The 21,967-nt window shown below is 43.9% G+C and overlaps 1 protein-coding gene across 4 annotated transcripts in view; it reads right to left on the bottom strand.

Annotated features, from left to right (window-relative positions):
* Positions 1-21,143, bottom strand: part of LOC115121829 (TOX high mobility group box family member 2-like) — a 274,969-nt gene extending 253,826 nt beyond the window's left edge. For 2 of the 4 annotated variants that reach the window (XM_065004074.1, XM_065004073.1), the window contains exon 1: positions 20,614-21,142. In XM_065004074.1, the coding sequence (XP_064860146.1) occupies positions 20,614-20,718 (105 nt within the window). In that variant the 5' untranslated portion in view covers positions 20,719-21,142. Of the gene's footprint in view, positions 1-20,613 lie in introns of all 4 variants that reach the window. The other 2 variants (XM_065004076.1, XM_065004072.1) reach the window with 2 other exon arrangements.
* Between the last annotated feature and the right edge of the window lie 824 nt (positions 21,144-21,967).

Raw genomic sequence — 21,967 nt, 5'->3', positions numbered from 1 at the left:
GTCTTATACTCAGCTGCTGATTTTGTGTTAAATGCTCTACAACAAAGCTTTCTTCATGTCCAACAAGCTTTCTCTACCCTTAACCTTGTCCCGAACACCTCCAAAACAAAGGTCACGTGGTTTGGTAAGAAGAATGCCACTCCTCCCATAGGTGTTATTACTACCTCTGAGGGTTTAGAGCTTGAGGTAGTCACCTCATACAAGTACTACAAGTATGGCTAGACGGTACACTGTCCTTTTCTCAGCACATATCAAAGCTTCAGGCTAAAGTTAAATCTAGACTTGGTTTCCTCTACCGTAATCGCTCCTCTTTCACCCCAGCTGCCAAACTAACCCTGATTCAGATGACCATCCTACCCATGCTAGATTACGGAGACAATTTATAGATCAGCAGGTAAGGGTGCTCTCGAGTGGCTAGATGTTCTTTACCATTTGGCCATCAGATTTGCCATCAATGCTCTTTATAGGACACATCATTGCACTCTATACTCCTCTGTAAACTGGTAATCTCTGTATACCTGTTACAAGACACACTGGTTGAGCTTATTTATAAAACCCTCTTACGCCTCACTCCCCCCTAACGGAGATATCTACTGCAGCCCTCATCCTCCACATACAACACCCGTTCTGCCAGTCACATTCTATTAAAGGTCACCAAAGCACACACATCCCTGGGTCGCTCATCTTTTCAGTTCGCTGCAGCTAGCGACTGGAAAGAGTTGAAACAAACACACAAACTGGACAATTTTATCTCAATCTCTTCATTGAAAGACTCAATCATGGACACTCTCACTGACAGTTGTGGCTGCTTTGCGTGATGTATTGTTGTCTCTACCTTCTTGCCCTTTGTGTTGTTGGCTGTGCCCAATAATGTTTGTACCATGTTTTATGCTGCTACCATATTGTTTTGCTACCATGTTGTTTTGCTGCCATGCTGTGTTGTCATGTGTTGCTGCCTTGCTATGCTGTTGTCTTAGGTCTATTTGTATGTAGTGTTGTGCTGTCTCTCTTGTTGTGATGTGTGTTTTGTCCTATATTCATATTGTATTTTTTATTTTATTTTTTTATCCAGCCCCCGTCCCCGCAGGAGGCCTTTTGCCTTTTGGTAGGCCGTCATTGTAAATAAGCATTTATTCTTAACTGATTTGCCTAGTTAAATAATGGTTAAATAAAAATAATTAAAAACTACAAAATTACAGTGCACGGCAGAGTCTAATAAACCTGTTTTAGCCAATTTGTAACTTCATCAGTATGTTCTGTTTAACTTCCTTTGAACTCAATTAAAATATTATTAAAGTGTTGCTCCTATGAACAGACATGTCTTGCCAAAACCCGCCTGATTAAAAGAGTCTGGTGTCAATGAAAGCTTTTTGAAAATCTGACCAAAGGTTACTACTATTTATTCTGGGTATAGTTTGTACAGCAGGGCTCACATCCAAAAAAGCAAACATTTCAAATGATTCTCATCTGAGTCCTCTGGTTCTACTACAGAAGATAGCAGGCAGGGGGGGAAACAACAGCGTAAGGAGCCAGGAGGAAAAGTTTAATTATAGCCAAGAAGTGAAAGGAATTACTGTATTCACTCACATCACTCACACTGACCCCTTGACGGGTAGAAAACAACCTAAATTCACTATTCAAAACATTCCTCTCAGTACTTCATCTGTCAGTGCCTTTTCCATCATTGCTGAGCCATAAAGTGGGACAAGACTTTGGATTGATCTGATCTCCCTGAAGAAACATCAAAGGAATGTTTAAATGAGCATACTGGCTGGCAAAGCGTTAATAGTCCCTCCAACTATGTTTAACTGCTCACAGTCCCTCCATTCTACAAATAGGCAATTATGGCATTGCAGGCATGTATCATCCGACGGCTATGTGCTCCTCAGCATCGGGTCCTGAGGCAAATTAAGTATCTGGCATAATATCAGTCATCCTCTAGCTGTTTTCACACTCTTATTTGAATGGGGTGTAGTTATTTCCTGCAAGCAACGTGTTGCAAAGAAAAGAAGAAGACTTACAAATCTACTTACAGATAGCAAGAATAGTCATTATTACTAACGATCTACAGTACCAGTCAAAGGTTGGGACACTCCTACTCATTCCAGCGTTTTTCTTTATTTTTACTTTTTTCTACAAAGCTGTCATCAAGGCAGATGGTGGCTACTTTGAAGAATCTCAAATAAAAATACATTTTGATTTGTTTAACACTTTTTTGGATACGACATGACTCCATATGTGTTATTTCATAGTTTTGAGTTTCATAGTTTATTCTACAATGTAGAAAATACTAAAAACAAAGAAAAACTCTTGAATGAGTAGGTGTGACCAAACTTTTGACTGGTACTGTATGTGATACAATAAAGCTGCTTTTAAATACAACACAATTACAAACTCTGTCAGTGTTCTCAGAGCAGTGTGCACATACCATTACTGTAAAATAAGATTTTGTTCTTAACGGACTTTCCTAGTTAAATAAAGGTTAAATAAAAAATTACAAAATAAATACAATCTGTCAGCGTTCTCAGAGAGGTGTGCCCATACACTCTGTCAGCGTTCTCAGAGAGGTGTGCCCATACAATCTGTCAGCGTTCTCAGAGAGGTGTGCCCATACAATCTGTCAGCGTTCTCAGAGAGGTGTGCCCATACAATCTGTCAGCGTTCTCAGAGAGGTGTGCCCATACAATCTGTCAGCGTTCTCAGAGAGATGTGACCATACAATCTGTCAGCGTTCTCAGAGAGGTGTGCCCATACAATCTGTCAGCGTTCTCAGAGAGGTGTGCCCATACAATCTGTCGGCGTTCTCAGAGAGGTGTGCCCATACAATCTGTCAGCGTTCTCAGAGAGATGTGACCATACAATCTGTCAGCGTTCTCAGAGAGGTGTGACCATACAATCTGTCAGCGTTCTCAGAGAGGTGTGCCCATACAATCTGTCAGCGTTCTCAGAGAGGTGTGCCCATACAATCTGTCGGCGTTCTCAGAGAGATGTGACCATACAATCTGTCGGCGTTCTCAGAGAGGTGTGCCCATACAATCTGTCAGCGTTCTCAGAGAGATGTGACCATACAATCTGTCAGCGTTCTCAGAGAGGTGTGACCATACAATCTGTCAGCGTTCTCAGAGAGGTGTGCCCATACAATCTGTCAGCGTTCTCAGAGAGGTGTGCCCATACAATCTGTCGGCGTTCTCAGAGAGATGTGACCATACAATCTGTCAGCGTTCTCAGAGAGATGTGACCATACAATCTGTCGGCGTTCTCAGAGAGATGTGACCATACAATCTGTCGGCGTTCTCAGAGAGGTGTGCCCATACAATCTGTCAGCGTTCTCAGAGAGATGTGACCATACAATCTGTCAGCGTTCTCAGAGAGGTGTGCCCATACAATCTGTCAGCGTTCTCAGAGAGGTGTGCCCATACAATCTGTGTTCTCAGAGAGGTGTGCCCATAAAATCTGTCGGCGTTCTCAGAGAGATGTGACCATACAATCTGTCAGCGTTCTCAGAGAGATGTGACCATACAATCTGTCGGCGTTCTCAGAGAGATGTGACCATACAATCTGTCGGCGTTCTCAGAGAGGTGTGCCCATACAATCTGTCAGCGTTCTCAGAGAGGTGTGCCCATACACTCTGTCAGCGTTCTCAGAGAGGTGTGCCCATACAATCTGTCAGCGTTCTCAGAGAGGTGTGCCCATACAATCTGTCAGCGTTCTCAGAGAGATGTGCCCATACAAGTTCTCAGAGAGGTGTGCCCATACAATCTGTCAGCGTTCTCAGAGAGGTGTGCCCATACAATCTGTCGGCGTTCTCAGAGAGATGTGACCATACAATCTGTCGGCGTTCTCAGAGAGGTGTGCCCATACAATCTGTCAGCGTTCTCAGAGAGATGTGACCATACAATCTGTCAGCGTTCTCAGAGAGGTGTGACCATACAATCTGTCAGCGTTCTCAGAGAGGTGTGCCCATACAATCTGTCAGCGTTCTCAGAGAGGTGTGCCCATACAATCTGTCGGCGTTCTCAGAGAGATGTGACCATACAATCTGTCAGCGTTCTCAGAGAGATGTGACCATACAATCTGTCGGCGTTCTCAGAGAGATGTGACCATACAATCTGTCGGCGTTCTCAGAGAGGTGTGCCCATACAATCTGTCAGCGTTCTCAGAGAGATGTGACCATACAATCTGTCAGCGTTCTCAGAGAGGTGTGCCCATACAATCTGTCAGCGTTCTCAGAGAGGTGTGCCCATACAATCTGTCGGCGTTCTCAGAGAGGTGTGCCCATAAAATCTGTCGGCGTTCTCAGAGAGATGTGACCATACAATCTGTCAGCGTTCTCAGAGAGATGTGACCATACAATCTGTCGGCGTTCTCAGAGAGATGTGACCATACAATCTGTCGGCGTTCTCAGAGAGGTGTGCCCATACAATCTGTCAGCGTTCTCAGAGAGGTGTGCCCATACACTCTGTCAGCGTTCTCAGAGAGGTGTGCCCATACAATCTGTCAGCGTTCTCAGAGAGGTGTGCCCATACAATCTGTCAGCGTTCTCAGAGAGATGTGCCCATACAATCTGTCAGCGTTCTCAGAGAGGTGTGCCCATACAATCTGTCAGCGTTCTCAGAGAGGTGTGCCCATACAATCTGTCAGCATTCGCAGAGAGATGTGACCATACAATCTGTCAGCGTTCTCAGAGAGGTGTGCCCATACAATCTGTCAGCATTCTCAGAGAGATGTGACCATACAATCTGTCAGCGTTCTCAGAGAGATGTGCCCATACAATCTGCCAGCGTTCTCAGAGAGGTGTGCCCATACAATCTGTCAGCGTTCTCAGAGAGGTGTGCCCATACAATCTTCCATTGTTCTCAGAGAGGTGTGCCCATACAATCTGTCCGCGTTCTCAGAGAGGTGTGCCCATACACTCTGTCATCGTTCTCAGAGAGGTGTGCCCATACAATCTGTCAGCGTTCTCAGAGAGGTGTGCCCATACAATCTGTCAGCGTTCTCAGAGAGATGTGCCCATACAATCTGTCAGCGTTCTCAGAGAGGTGTGCCCATACAATCTGTCAGCGTTCTCAGAGAGGTGTGCCCATACAATCTGTAAGCGTTCTCAGAGAGGTGTGCCCATACAATCTGTCAGCATTCTCAGAGAGATGTGACCATACAATCTGTCAGCGTTCTCAGAGAGATGTGCCCATACAATCTGTCAGCGTTCTCAGAGAGGTGTGCCCATACAATCTGTCAGCATTCTCAGAGAGATGTGACCATACAATCTGTCAGCGTTCTCAGAGAGATGTGCCCATACAATCTGTCAGCGTTCTCAGAGAGGTGTGCCCATACAATCTTCCAGTGTTCTCAGAGAGCAGAGCCAAATGCCAAAGCCTTTGTGTCAGGGATGAAATGAAACCAGCAACCAGAGAGCCATGCCTTGTTTGCATTGCGAACATACTCCCTCTCGGGCGACACCGACACATCTCATTCCTGCCAATAAGAGTAGGACATAAAAACAAGCAGTAATATCAACTCAATATCAATGTAGAGTTTTAGGGACAAAATAATGAAGACAAGACGGTAAAGTTTAAACAAACCAAAATATGCAAATTACGCTTTAACTGAGCCTGCCTGAAGGAACAGTAATACTAGGCAGGAAAACCATACACTCGGCACACACTAGGCATGGAGACGTGGCAGAGGACCAAACCGACGTGGCCCCTGGCTTATTTGGCAATCTTAATAACAGGATGGGAAACACAGAGAGCAGAAGCTTACTGTAAGACTGGAGCCTCAACACAGTGATATTAGCAATACAACTCATTGTTCCTTATTGAAGAAAAATGTTTTGGGTGAGCTTGAGATTACAAAACAGGTAGCCTACAGCTCAGAGTGTTGGGCTAGTATCTGCAAGGTTCCTGGTTCGAAACCCTGCGCTGTCTAGATGTGTCCTTGAGCAAGACACTTGACCCTAATTGTTCCTGTATGTCGCTCTGAATAAGAAAATGACAATCAATTTACAGAGTCAAAAACATGAGAAATGTATCTTCATGGAAATGTACTGTACAATTTATTGTGCCTTCTACAGAATTATCTTTCATCAGAAAAGCTTAATCTGCAATAGGGGGATTCTGAAAGGGTCTGTGTGTGTACTCAACCAGGCCCAAAGGCACTTAGTAAGGCCAGCCATCTCCACTGTGTGTTTGCACAGGAAGCTAAGACAACTGCTTTCCTCGCCGACCCACTCTTAATAAACCCGACAGCTGCATTTTCCCATTCAGCCGACAGTTTGTTTAGCGCTTTTCTACACATTTATCCTGTGGAATATAGGACCGCTAGAATCTCTCTGACTTTCCTGTGAGATGGTAAAGGACACAAACAGCTGCCTCCTCTCACAAAGACACATATACAGTAACACAACAAAAATGTTTTGGGAGAAATCTGGTCAGTATCAGCTGTTGCTCATAGCCTAACCGCTAACACACTCCCTGCCCAGAGGGAGATGGCGCTTGGTCTTATAATACATATATGCATACATACAGTACCAGTCAAAAGTTTGGACACACCTACTCACTCAAGGGTTTTTCTTTATTTTGACTATTTTCTATATTGTAGAATAATAGTGAAGACATCAAAACTATGAAATGACACATATGGAATCATATAGTAACCAAAAAAAAGTGTTAAACAAATCAAAATACTGGTAGCCACCCTTTTCATTGATGATAGTTTTGCACACTCTTGGCATTCTCTCAACCAGCTTCACGAGGTAGTTACCTGGAATGCATTTAAATTAAGAGGTGTGCCTTCTTAAAAGTTCATTTGTGAAATGTCTTTCCTTCTTAATGCGTTTGATCCAATCAGTTGTGTTGTAACAAGGTAGGATTGGTGTACAGAAGATTGCCCTATTTGGTAAAAGACCAAGTCCATATTATAGCAATAACAGCTCAAATAAGCAAAGGGAAATGGCAGTCCATCATTACTTTAAGACATGAAGGTCAGTCAATATGGAAAATGTCAAGAACTTTAAAAGTTTCTTCAAGTGCAGTCGCAAAAACCATCAAGCGTTATGATGAAACTGGCTCTCATGAGGACAGCAACAGGAAAGGAAGACCCAGAGGTATAGCCTCAGAAATTGCAGCCCAAAAAAATGCTTCAAAGAGTTCAAGTAACAGACACATATCAATATCAAGTGTTCAGAGGAGACTGTGTGAATCAGGCAGATGAAGAGACTTGCTTGGGCAAAGAAACACAAGCAATGGTCATTAGACCGGTGGAAATCTGTCCTTTGGCTGGTGAGTCCAAATTTGAGATTTTTGGTTCCAACCGCCATGTCTTTGTGAGACACAGAGTAGGTGAACGGATGATCTCTGCATGTGTGGTTCCCACCGTGAAGCATAGAGGAGGAGGTGTGATGGTGTGGGGGTGCTTTGCTGATGACACTGTCAGTGATTTATTTAGAATTCAAGGCACACTTAACGAGCATGGCTACCATAGCATTCTGCAGCGATATGCCATCCCATCTGGTTTGCGCTTAGTGGGACTATCATTTGTTTTTCAACAGGACAATGACCCAAAACACACCTCCAGGCTGTATAAGGGCTAGTTGACCTATAAGTAGAGTGATGAGTGCTGCATCAGATGACCAGGGCCTCCACAATCACCGGACCTCAACCCAATTGAGATGGTTTGGAATGAGGTGGAACGCAAAGTGAAGGAAAAGCAGCCAATAGCAGCATATATGGGAACTCCTTCAATACTATTGAAAAAGCAGGGGCTGCAGGGTAGCCTAGTGGTTAGAGCGTTGGACTAGTAACCGCAAGGTTGCAAGCTCAAACCCCCAAGCTGACAAGGTACAAATCTGTCGTTCTGCCCCTGAACAGGCAGTTAACCCACTGTTCCTAGGCCGTCATTGAAAATAAGAATTTGTTCTTATTAAATAAATCTTATTAAATAAAGGTTAAAAAAAATTTTTTAATTAAAATTCCAGGTGAAGCTGGTTGAGAGAATGCCAAGAGTATGCAAAGCTGTCTTCAAGACAAAGGGTGGTTAAAATCTAACATATATTTAGATTTGTTTAACACGTTTTGGTTACTACATGATTCCATATGTGTTATTTCATAGTTTTGATGTCCTCATTATTATTCTACAATGTAGAAAATAGTAAAAATAAAGAAAAAGCCTTGAATGAGTAGGTGTGTCTAAACTTTTGACTGATACTGTATATGCATTTTACATGTATAGGGCTTTTCAAATAATGTCAAAGCGCATAAAATGTAAAACAACAAACCCCCAAAAAATTAAATGATGGAGATTGAAAGTCTCAGTCAGCTTGTGATGAAGTTGGAGAGGCAGGGAAGGTCCAGTGGAGGTTCAGTGGAGAGGCAGGGAAGGTCCAGTGGAGATTCAGTGGATGTTTAGTGGAGAGGCAGGGAAGGTCCAGTGGAGATTCAGTGGATGTTTAGTGGAGAGGCAGGGAAGGTCCAGTGGAGATTCAGTGGATGTTTAGTGGAGAGGCAGGGAAGGTCCAGTGGAGGTCCAGTGGAGGTTCAGTGGAGAAGCAGGGAAGGTCCAGTGGAGGTCCAGTGGAGATTCAGTGGAGAAGCGGGGAAGGTCCAGTGGAGATTCAGTGGATGTTTAGTGGAGAGGCAGGGAAGGTCCAGTGGAGATTCAGTGGATGTTTAGTGGAGAGGCAGGGAAGTGCAGTGGAGATTCAGTGGATGTTTAGCGGAGAGGCAGGGAAGGTCCAGTGGAGATTCAGTGGATGTTTAGCGGAGAGGCAGGGAAGGTCCAGTGGAGATTCAGTGGATGTTTAGCGGAGAGGCAGGGAAGGTCCAGTGGAGATTCAGTGGATGTTTAGCGGAGAGGCAGGGAAGGTCCAGTGGAGATTCAGTGGATGTTTAGCGGAGAGGCAGGGAAGGTCCAGTGGAGATTCAGTGGATGTTTAGCGGAGAGGCAGGGAAGGTCCAGTGGAGATTCAGTGGATGTTTAGTGGAGAGGCAGGGGAGGTTCAGTGGAGGTTCAGTGGAGCTTCAGTGGAGGTTCAGTGGAGGTCCAGTGGAGGTTCAGTGGAGGTTCAGTGGAGAGGCAGGGGAGATTCAGGGGAGGTTCAGTGGAGGTTCAGTGGAGAGGCAGGGGAGGTCCAGTGGAGGTTCAGTAGAGAGGCAGGGGAGGTCTAGTGGAGGTTCAGTAGAGAGGCAGGTGAGGTCCAGTGGAGGTTCAGTGGAGAGGCAGGGGAGGTCCAGTGGAGGTTCAGTGGAGAGGCAGGGGAGGTTCAGTAGAGAGGCAGGGGAGATCCAGTGGAGTTCAGTGGAGGTTCAGTAGAGAGGCAGGGGAGGTCCAGTGGAGGTTCAGTGGAGGTTCAGTAGAGAGGCAGGGGAGGTCCAGTGGAGGTTCAGTGGAGGTTCAGTAGAGAGGCAGGGGAGGTCCCGTGGAGAATCAGTGGAGGTTCAGTAGAGAGGCAGGGGAGATCCAGTGGAGGTTCAGTGGAGGTTCAGTAGAGAGGCAGGGGAGGTTTAGTGGAGGTTCAGTGGAGAGGCAGGGGAGGTTTAGTGGAGATCCAGTGGAGGTTCAGTGGAGAGGCAGGGAAGGTCCAGTGGAGATTCAGTGGATGTTTAGCGGAGAGGCAGGGAAGGTCCAGTGGAGATTCAGTGGATGTTTAGCGGAGAGGCAGGGAAGGTCCAGTGGAGATTCAGTGGATGTTTAGCGGAGAGGCAGGGAAGGTCCAGTGGAGATTCAGTGGATGTTTAGTGGAGAGGCAGGGGAGGTTCAGTGGAGGTTCAGTGGAGGTTCAGGGGAGGTTCAGTGGAGGTTCAGTGGAGGTCCAGTGGAGGTTCAGTGGAGGTTCAGTGGAGGTTCAGTGGAGATTCAGGGGAGGTCCAGTGGAGGTTCAGTAGAGAGGCAGGGGAGGTCCAGTGGAGGTTCAGTAGAGAGGCAGGGGAGGTCCAGTGGAGGTTCAGTGGAGAGGCAGGGGAGGTCCAGTGGAGGTCCAGTGGAGATTCAGTGGATGTTTAGCGGAGAGGCAGGGAAGGTCCAGTGGAGATTCAGTGGATGTTTAGTGGAGAGGCAGGGGAGGTTCAGTGGAGGTTCAGTGGAGGTTCAGGGGAGGTTCAGTGGAGGTTCAGTGGAGGTCCAGTGGAGGTTCAGTGGAGGTTCAGTGGAGGTTCAGTGGAGAGGCAGGGGAGATTCAGGGGAGGTTCAGTGGAGGTTCAGTGGAGAGGCAGGGGAGGTCCAGTGGAGGTTCAGTAGAGAGGCAGGGGAGGTCCAGTGGAGGTTCAGTAGAGAGGCAGGGGAGGTCCAGTGGAGGTTCAGTGGAGAGGCAGGGGAGGTCCAGTGGAGGTTCAGTGGAGAGGCAGGGGAGGTTTAGTAGAGAGGCAGGGGAGATCCAGTGGAGTTCAGTGGAGGTTCAGTAGAGAGGCAGGGGAGGTCCAGTGGAGGTTCAGTGGAGGTTCAGTAGAGAGGCAGGGGAGGTCCAGTGGAGGTTCAGTGGAGGTTCAGTAGAGAGGCAGGGGAGGTCCCGTGGAGAATCAGTGGAGGTTCAGTAGAGAGGCAGGGGAGATCCAGTGGAGGTTCAGTGGAGGTTCAGTAGAGAGGCAGGGGAGGTTTAGTGGAGGTTCAGTGGAGAGGCAGGGGAGGTTTAGTGGAGATCCAGTGGAGGTTCAGTGGAGAGGCAGGGGAGGTCCAGTGGAGGTTCAGTGGAGGTTCAGTGGAGGTTCAGTGGAGAGGCAGGGGAGGTTTAGTGGAGATCCAGTGGAGGTTCAGTGGAGGGAGCATCGACGGGACAGCCAAGGAGAAACAAAGGCGGTCTCAAAGAATTCTACGAGTTTTCGGCAAATTCTGTCTGGCCCTGGAATTGGGACTTGCATTCCAAATGGCATTCTATTCCCTATTTAGTGCACTACTTTTGACCAGAGCCCTATTGAGCCCCTGGTCAAAAGTAGTGCACTATATAGGAAATAGGGTTCCATTTGGAATGCAATATTTGTCAGTGGCCTCTCTTTTCATCAGACTGAACTAATAACTACTTGGTCTTGATAATCCCCAGTAGATACAGTATCAGCCGTGTCCAGACCGTGTCAAACTTTTACCACTCTGACCTGTCAAGTCTCCATGAAATGTCCTGCTTTTCTGCTTTTCTTCTTTCCTCTCTTTCGATGTTTCATTTCCTGCCTGTAGCAAGCAATCACCAACCACCAACCATTTAATTCGGGGGGGCCTTTAAGAAAATGCAGCTATGAGACTAGACCAGCCACTGTGTTCTTCCTTTCCTGGAACGTGATGCGAAAACAGAAATAGGTTGGAATGCGGAGGTGGATACTGAGTGGTGTGTGTCAGAATGTGTTGACAAGCCCTGTCTGGAACGCATGATTTACTGATATGTTTCTGTGTTAATCCTACTGTGTCTTGAATAGAGTGTTGATTGCATACTAGGACGGGCTGGAAAGCAGAGGCAGTGTCACTGAACTAGGTCAACACTTCACATACACAGTTGATGCATTCAATGGTTATATCACTATGGTCAATGGGTGGATTGTTGTTGAAAATACAACTGAGCAACGAAAAGGTATTTAAGATATCATCATATTTATGTTGCAGATTGCATGGACGTTGCATCTCCCCGAGCAAACATAACTAAAGGTTTGACCAAGAGTCAAAAGTGAAAGCCGCAAGCATGTGGATGATATTGAACGTCACTGACCACAATGTGTCACCATGTTGCTTTGGAGCAACAAATATATTTCCAGATTTCATAAATCATATCATATTGTATTCGTCACATGCTTTGTAAACAACAGGTGTAGACTAACAGTGAATTGCTTACTTACGGACCCTTCCCAACAATGAGGAGAAGAAAAGAAAATAGTAAAAAAAATATATAGAATAATAATAACAACACAAGGAATAAATACACAATGGGTAATGTCAACTAGACTATATGCACAGGGTACCAGTACCGAGTCCGTGTGCAGGGGTACGGGGTAATTGAGGTAGATATGTACATATCGGTAGGGATAAAGTGACTAGACAACGGGATACATAATAAACAATAACATCAGTGTATGTGATGAGTCAAACAAGTTAGTGCAAAAAGGGTCAATTCAGATATTACGAGTAACTATTGATTAACTATTTAACTAACTGTTTAGGAGTCTTATAGCTTGGGGGTATAAGCTGTTCAGGGTCCTGTTGATTCCATACTTGGTGCATCGGTACCGCTTACCGTGTGCTAGGAGAGAGAACAGTCTATGACTTGGGTGGCTGGAGTCTTTGAAAATGTTAGGGCCTTCCTCTGACACCGCCTGGTATAGAGGTCATGGATGGCAGGGAGTGATGCACTACCCTCTGTAGCGCCTTGCAGTCGGATGCCAAACAGTTGCCATACGTAGCGGTGATGCAGCCAGTCAAGATGCTCTCAGTGGTGCCGCTGTAGAACTGAGGGCCCATGCCGAATCTTTTCAGCCTCCTGAGGGGGAAGAGGTGTTGTTGTGCCCCCTTCACGACTGTGTTGGTGTGTTTGGACCATGATAGTTCCTTAGTGATGTGGACACAGAGGAATTTGAAGCTCTCGACCAATTCCACAACAGCCCTGTAGATGTGGATGGGTGAGTGCTCGGCCCTCTGTTTCCTGTAGTCCACGATCAGCTCCTTCGTAGATACGGTAATTTTCAGTGCTGTTCAATAGGATTTCCATATTTTTTGCCTTTAAAACTGAAAGAACTTTCAAACCTTGTTAGAGAAAGGTTTTTGTTTTTCAAAAGGTACGTAGGTATGCTGAAAACAAAGGGCTGAACCTGTGAATATCTCTTGCTGTGAAATGCTGTCAGGGGTTTTCCTCCTCAATGCAGCGAGGAAACGGTTAAGTCGCACAGAGCAGATTCTCTCTCTCTCTCTCGCTCACTCACTTTCTCTCTCTCCTTCTTTTAGTCAGATCCATCAATCAGCATTTCATGCAGTTTGGGTTTGAACCACACCAACTGCACTAAAACAATAAACGTTTGTCTTTCAAGTCACTATCTGGGCTGGAACACATCTGGTGGCAAGGCTCATTTTGGTTTCCACATCGCTGAGTGACATTAAAGACACGGTGGCTGAAAAATAAAGGGCCCCCTCCCCACACACCCCTCAAAACCCCTTACCCTCCTCACCCCCCGAAACAATCAAGAAACTGAATATAAAGTGGCTTAAGAGAGGGAAGAGAGAGAGGGAGAGAGAGATAGAGGTATCGTTTTAAGCGCTCTGGCAAACCACGCTGCTCTAGGGGGGAAGGGGAAGAGGGGAGGAAGCAAGCCCCCCAACACTTCCAGAACCGGAGGTGGGCGCTACATTGTGTGCTTGAACAGCACTGACAATAATGAGAGTTAATATGACTTTGTGAGGGGTAAGCATACAGCGTCTCCAGCACAAATCACCATGTCGACCTTTCATTTCTTCAATTGTTACAGAATGTGACTATGACTCACTTACTGTGATGATTATGCATGCAAATGATTTCAATGATCTATGTAAATTGAACTTAATGCATTACATTTTCAATTGTAATTCATTCTAATTAATAAAGAAAGAAACATCATGTTGATAAAAAATGGCTGAAGCTATTGATATAAAGATAGTACTACAATTACAATATACACTGGTATGCGTCACACTATTACCAACAGCAAACAGACATTCATCTCATTTGGATGCAGGTGATAAACTAAACTATTTCATCTATTTTTAGACAACTTTTACATTAAACTTCATAAACTGTCAACCCTTCTTTTAGCGATGCCATGAGACTCATGTGTAAGGGCTCGAGCATGGAGAGCTGTGTGATTGTGTCTGTGAGGCTCTTTCTTCTGCAGGTTAAACTGGAGTCCAGGCTCAATCCCTGAGGACCCGGGTTCTTATTTACTGCAGGTATTACTGGATCCGTCTCCTATTATATATAGAGCCAGCAGCCTTTCACAGTAAATGGCCTAGTCACAGTTACAACCACTGTCTGTGACTCTAGGAATATGCCAGGTAGGTCTATAAAGGCAGGAAATCAGGTCACCACGGGCACGGCATCAAAATAAAGTCAGGTTTGTTCATTGTAGAGGTCTTCTTTTTTGCCTGTTCAAATGATGTGAAAAATATGAAGATCCCGTTGACCTAATCATCTCTCCACCGTAAACTGATACTTTGCTATCGTCGGGAAAATACTTTTAACTCACTTAAAATGCATAAAATATTTTTTAGGAAACTGCTTTGATCGCAGTTCTCCGTTGCCTCTCCTTGCTATTTGTTCTTGTGTTTTTAATAAATAAGTCATACCACGACGATGAGGGGAGGCTGGTTAGAAATCATTTTCTAACGTAATGGTGCAGTCGCTGTGTGGAAGGCAATTTCAGCTCAACTTCCCCTAGAGAATGACTCCGTACTTATCATTAACTCAGAGATGTAATCAGCTCCAGGCTACCTGATTTTTCCTCATGACCTTTTGACATTGCCGCTGCGGGCGACGTAAATAAAGAGAGGCTCGGTCACATGGAGGAATGCGTGATTAATAGCAGGAAGTGGTACCGCCAACCACTCAACTTGTACAGAACATGTATGTACTGTACATCCAGCGAAGTACTTGCAAATGAAACTTTTTACAGTGAATATCTCATTTTGTATTTTTGAGATGGTTTAGGTTGATTGTGATGTACAGTGCCCTGTTGATGTACTACCGTACCAGTGGAGCTGCAGTGTGTGTGTGTGTGCTCCGCTGCCTGCCATTCCTTCTCGTTACGGCAGCCTTCCCCAACTGGCAGGGGATTTTATTATAAGACTGTAAAAGTACCTTCAAATCAGCTCCAATCTGTTCCAAAGTAATCCACGCATAATAGAGAGGTATATATGACTGTATACAAATGTAAGCCAGGTTCGATGGATTATGTTTCAGTAAAATATAGAATATTTTTGTGCTACTTGTGGTCAATTTGCAGTTTACAAATGATTTGTAAGTGTGTTCCGCCCCCCTGACCATCTGACCATCTGTATACATGGGTTAATGCTTTTCCAGGGAGAATAGCAGTGCTGCCTCGGATTCACCTGTCAGCAAAATGTATGAAGGTCAATGTGTTAAAGGTCATATTACGAGAGAGAAGTGCAAAAAATAACACATTCTGTGAGATTAAACATGAGAAAGGCCACCCCCACCATGGTCATACTTTGGACTATTCCATCAATCTTTTAATATGGGTGAAATTGGAACGTCCCAAACTAAAATAGGGCGATGTATAGATTTGTAACTAGCCAATTTGTAAGAAGTGTTTGATCGATACTCAAAAAACATTGAGTACCTTGTGGTGGCTAATTGGTAAAAGGGAAGGCAGCCTTAATCAGGGCAGTTCTGATTGTGTGGATTTAAGAGTGTACATGCAGGTATGGTGTATGGCGGAAACATTGTACACCTGAGGCTTACTCCTATTAAATCATATTCACCATAGATGGGACGGCAGGTAGCCTAGTGGTTAGAGTGTTGGGCCAGTAACCGAAAGGTTGCTGGATTGAAACCCCAAGCTGACGAAGTAAAAATTTACATTTACATTACATTTAAGTCATTTAGCAGACGCTCTTATCCAGAGCGACTTACAAATTGGAAAATCAATTTTTAGTTAAACGGGAACCGAACCGTGGATTACCGTTGGTGAGACTGCCGCGCTCACCACTATCCTACCAGCACAATCTGTTGTTCTTCCCCTGAACAAGGAAGTTAACGCACTGTTCCCTTGTAGGCTGTCATTGTAAATAAGAATTTGTTCTTGACTGACTTGCCAGGTTAAATAAAAAAATGTAATCTTGCCTTGAGGCATAACACCAATTAAAAATGCATGACATGCATAAATGTAGCTTCAGACTAACAGAGATATGTACTTTTTGTAAACATTGTACTGTATACTTACGCAGTGCAAATATGTATAGTACACCACACCTTTCACTATATATTTCCAACCAATCTAATAATTAAAATGACATGCACAAGTCATAATGAATTTGACAAAAAGTTTCTCAACCAAACATGAAGAAGTAGTGTCCCTTTAGTGCTGGTATGCGCCTAGTGTACGGAGCTATACTGAACCAACAATAGACCCACTCTCATTGAGAGAGAGAGAGAGAGAGAGAGAGAGAGAGAGAGAGAGAGAGAGAGAGAGAGAGAGAGAGAGAGAGAGAGAGAGAGAGAGAGAGAGAGAGAGAGAGAGAGAGAAAGAGAGAGAGACAGAGAGGGAGAGAGAGAGAGAGAGAGAGAGAGAGAGAGAGAATCTGTGGCTAAAAGTGAGGATGACTCATGGCCAATTGCAGAGTCAACATGTGCATTCCAAATGGCACCCTACTCTCTATATAGTGCACTACTTTAGACCAGAGCCCTATAGAACCATGTTCCATATATAGTGCCCTACTTTAGACCAGAGCCCTATAGAACACTATTCCCTATATAGTGCACTACTTTAGACCAGGGCCCTATAGAACCCTATTCCCAATATAGCGCACTACTTTAGACCAGAGCCATATGGGGGACCCTATGGACCCCAGTCAAAAGTAGTGCACTATATAGAGAATATTATGCAATTGGAGACGCAGCCTCTGCAGGACAATGCCACTTGGAGAGAGTTGAAGAGGTTTGGGCCCAGAGAGTTAATATCAGAATGAATAGAAGTAATGATGTTCAGTCTTTTTGACTGGTCACTTTGTGATGTAGATGTGCATATTTGTACCTTGTCAGCTCGGGGGTTTGAACTTGCAACCTTCCGGTTACTAGTCCAACGCTCTAACCGCTAGGCTACCCTGCCGCCCCACTATAAACATACAGTACATACATACATGTATGTGTTGTTTAGAAATGGCATCATTATAACTGAAGTATGCAGGATGTCAGGGTGATTTCCCGGACAAAGCATTTTCAATGGAGATTCCCCATTGAGCTTGCTTTTTTTTAGTCCAGTTTAGTCCGGTTCAAATCCAGGCTGAATCACATCTGGCTGTGATTGGTAATGCCATAGGACGGTGCACAATTGACCCAGCGTCGTCTGGGTTTGGCCGTCATTATAAATAAGAATTTGTTTTTATTAACTGACTTGCCGAGTTAAATCAAATATTTTTACTTGATCTGTGACCGGGAACCTGCCCCATTATGTATTTGTGGAGAAGAAGATGCGCCCTCTTCATCAAGATGTCCATACATTACACTGACTCTATCCATGAGAGCTCTTGATATGGCTTGTCAATCCAGATCCACGAAATTCACTGATCACAAACCCAAACATCCAGCCCGATTTAGCTAATACATTTTACCAGGGGCGCAACTTTTGATTTAGAAGTGGTAGAGGGGACATAATATTATTAGATTTTTTTTTTTATCCAGTTGGGAAAAACACTCCAAACAGCCGACCCGACCGCGCAGAGGGGTCCACATGGTCCTAAAGCACGCCGTTGCTTCGTTTTGTATCACATTCCAATGATAAAACTGCCCCTGCATTTTATACATCCTGTAAGTTCCTGGCATTATTAACCCTATTACGGCTTCTGGTGTGTATGCCATTTTACCAGAGGTCTCGTTTACACTGAACCAGCAGGAAATGCAGTCGTCTCACTTTAGCACTTTAGCACGTTAGCTAGCACAGGAAGTAGCCTACAAGCTGTTTATACTGCATGGCCCTGTTTCCATGTAAGCCACTTCTGGTTCAAACAGCAACACTGTACAAGATTGCATCAGTCATTGTTAGGAGGGCCAATTATATACAGCTCGCAAATTTTCAGGTATAGTGTCATAGACAGCACACATCTACAGTTTCATTGGTGATATAAGATTGATGCAAAAATGAACTGTCATAAAAAAAGGCAGCATACGATTTAATTTGTTTTGGTGCACTGTGACGGTGCCACAGATGGTATGTCAATGTGCAGTGTGGACACACTTCAATTTAGTAACAACAAGGCTGTGTGATGCTGTCTATGCATCCAGCATCTCCTCTTACCGAACTTGGCAACATTAGTGCAAACAAGAGTTCATTGAATCATGATGGTAAATTTGCATTCAAAGCCAGGGGGCCCAAGTCATGGGAAAGCAATCCACATTCGATCTTGAACTACTTACAAGTGTGTGACAGTGCAAAGCGATTAAAGACATATTTTATACCCCAGGTTTTAATTTATAATCTAAGAACAGCTATCATAGACAGATATATGCTAATAAACCACATTTCAGTTATATCATCCACTCTCCTGGAGCACGTAGCTTTGTATTTACCCACAAAATGTTTACATAACTTTTACCTTGAGCATAGCATTGACAGGCAGCCAGATTCGATAAAGTGTCAACTGGTGCTGGACATAATGGATAAATAAAATCCTGATGCCTCTGAACCACCAGGCTTCAATATAAACAACACTTTTTTTCATTTCTCAACACTTTTTTTCATTTCTCTCTTATCTTGATGTAGTTTATATAAAGAGTTGAGTAATAAGGTGCTTCCATAATATCCAACATGATAGTCCCACATAGGGCTGTCACATCATGGAATTTGGGGGGATTTTGGATGACGGTAACTGGCCAGCCAAATGGCCGCGGTCTCCGTAATAAATATTCACTAGAACAAATAGAAAATAGAAAAGACATGAACAGTAATTGTGCCAGCCGTAGCTCTACGTATATTGTATAGCCTAAATAAGATCATTGGGCCTAATTAAAGATTGGCAAATAAACTATTTTCGGGCTTTATGCATTCATGTTTCAGGTTTGAGAAGATCGGAGATCTGATAATGCTTTGTGTTTGACTGAGGAAATCTCACTAACATAACGCGTCCTAGACAATCTGTGGCAGTAGTGTGATTGCCACTGTTTCTGCATAGTAGTACCCACTGGGCACACGCTGGTTGAATCAGCATTGTTTCCACGTCATTACAATGAAAATACTGTACGTTGAACCAACATGGAATAGACATTGAATTGACGTCTGTGCCCAGTGAGTACGTAGTGTATTTATTCAAAATATGTCGGACTACTTCTTGTGTCATTATTGAGCAATCTAATCCCAAAATTAAGGCATTTAAAAACATTAGTCCGTGGTATTTTATTACTTGTAGTTATTTCTGTTAGCAATACACGGTCCTATATATTGCAGGGCGCACTAGAAATTCCCAGGCTGGCACATTTGAACTGTTTGCAACGTGATCATATAACAAAGCAGACATAAGTAATGTACCCACGATAAATTCGAATCCAGATTGAAAATGAACATGAGGAGGAATGTTTTTAAAATGTTCAAGATGTTAGGAAAAATGTAGGTTAAAAGAGCTCGATGCGGTATAGGCTGTAAAAGGCGTGATTGGTTTGCCATGCGTACATTTTCGTCCATCCATATGTTTCATATTACGATATTAGCCGTGTGGGATGAAAATAGCGACACATAAATGTTTAGCTTCAATGGTTTTGTGAGTTTTTTTTTAGCTTCCCTCCACCAAATAACTGTTAAACGAAACTTTGCCGACAGGTGCAGTTTTTATCCCAAGGGCAATAATCTAATCAGGAGAGTTCACATTTCTGCTCCAATCAAACATTATTCATTGTCGTGGATATCATGCATCCATACACATATGATTAACTGAGATAAAGGATGAATAGATGCTAGTATACATTCACATAGTGTGTTAGTAGGCTACGGTACCATGGGCTATAAGTAAAGGCTAGCCTACCCTATGGACTGATTGTTCATGTAAATGCTGGGCTCGTTGAAGTGAATGCCCATTGTGTATCATTAGGCTTTTCTTATTATGTCTAATATGCGTTGCAGGTGTATTGGAATTAATAGTCCTGCAATTCTGTAACATCCTTAAATACATGACCATATGTGTCTGATAAAATACATGTGACACGGCGACTTTTTACGGGGGAACCTACTGAAAAACTAGATTATGTTTAAATAAGTTATTATGCGGAGTGGCTTTGGTTTGAATTATTGTTCTTTTTACCATTGTGGTGAATGCAGTTATTAAACTATTGTGTAGTACGTCATGAAATAAAATCATTATATATTTAGTTTTCTTCTGCAGGGACCGATTTGGGCGTAATATCGCGATAATTATGAGTTTACAGTAGACAGTAAACCCAGAAAACTGTGCGTAATTACGTCTGTATTTGATCGAATACTTTGAGGCTATCTGCACTGGACAGGACATGCATGGTGCTCACCATTACTTCTGCATGGGATCTACAGCACCGCGCCTATAGCATACCTACAATTTACATACCCATTGCAGTGAAATGTTTGTCAAATTGCTCATAATAGCGATACACCTTTTAAGGAGACATCTCCAGGTTAAAGAGGTTGTCAACTTCCAAAGCGTTACTGCGGAGCTTGAGTCTGAATTCTACAAAAATGCAGGAAAGTTTCGATAAATGTACCCATCTCAATTATGAAATGCTCTTTGAAAGCTGTAGCATTTGCGATGCATGTCATGAGATTATATTTCAGGTAGAGTCATATTTGGCACTATTGTTATCAATATGCAAGGATGACAAATGCAGAATAGCCGCATGCAACAAATTTGCGCAACTAAGAAAGGAATGCAACTTTCTTATCTAAATGTAGTCTACAGCCTAAGTAGTTAGTAGTTAATAGTAATTACCTTGTTGCAGTGATAATAGTCCAAAGAGGTCAGGCAACTTGAATCAGTTGGTAATGTACATGAGCCCACGCTTGAAGGGGGTGCTGGATAAAATCTCACGTCCATCTCAGGGTCCGCAAGACTGACGGCATAAAAGCAGGTCCAATGCCTGTGACTCTCTCTCTCTCCCTATTTCTCTCTCTCTCTCTCTATTGTTGGACCAAACAAAAAGAAAGAGAATGATTGAAAGAAAAGGGGGTTGAGTCTATAAAAACACTATCTCCTCACATCCGCTGGTGTTCTCACTTCAGCACTATCAAGCTTCTGCGATGATGCTCTATGGATAAATAGGCTATATCTATTTGTGTTCACAGAAGGAAAAATACGCGTAAAGTTAACTTTGAGTGAAAAATATAGATGTTTCAGCAACTATACATGAACAAACGTTGTAATTGTTTACAACAACCCAAGGTCAATGTAAAAAGATAGAACTAGATTGGCTATCTCCCAAAACGTTCGTCTGTTTCTATTTTCCAGCGGCGCGCTCACTCCATGTCCGCTTTGTCATGTAGGAGTGTTGATCCATGCGTTCACTTGGAGTTATATAGTTCGACTACTCTTTTCCATACTGAATGCCATGCGACCCCTGCCGATAACAGAGGGAATATGGGGAGAAAGAAACGAGATGAAGGGGGATGGGATAGGAACTATCAAGCTGATTGACAACCACTCCGGTTACACTGTGGTTCAAGAAATCAGAGTTTATGGAGATGATGTAGCTATGAAAATACATAGCCAGTCGATTCGGATAGCCTACTCCACGGCCAACTTTGAGCTCAGTATAGGCTAAGTTATTGTCATGTATATAAAATCAAATCAAATGTTATTGGTCACATACACATGGTTAGCAGATGTTAATGCGAGTGTAATGAAATGCTTGGGCTTCTAGTTCCGACAGTGCAGTAATATCTAACAAGAACAATTCCCCAACAACTACCTAATACACACAAATACGAGTGCCCTCACCTCCTCCCTGTAAGCTTTCTCGTCGTTGTTGTAAATCAAGCCCACTACTGTTGTGTCGTCTGCAAACTTGATGATTGAGTTGGAGGCGTGCATGGCCGCGCAGTCGTGGGTGAACGGGGAGTACAGGAGGCGGCTGAGCACGCACCCTTGTGGGGCCCCAGTGTTGAGGGTCAGCGAAGTGGAGATGTTGTTTCCTACCTTCACCACCTGGGGACGGCCCGTCAGAAAGTCCAGGACCCAATTGCACAGGGAGGGGTTGAGACCCAGGGCCTCCAGCTTGATAATGAGCTTGGAGGGTATTAATGGTGTTGAATGCTGAGCTGTAGTTAATGAACAGCATTCTTACATA

Source organism: Oncorhynchus nerka, linkage group LG2, assembly GCF_034236695.1.
Source record: "Oncorhynchus nerka isolate Pitt River linkage group LG2, Oner_Uvic_2.0, whole genome shotgun sequence".
NCBI lineage: Eukaryota > Metazoa > Chordata > Actinopteri > Salmoniformes > Salmonidae > Oncorhynchus > Oncorhynchus nerka.
The sequence above is the reverse complement of the archived record's forward strand: the minus strand, read 5'-3'. Positions and strand labels throughout refer to the sequence as shown.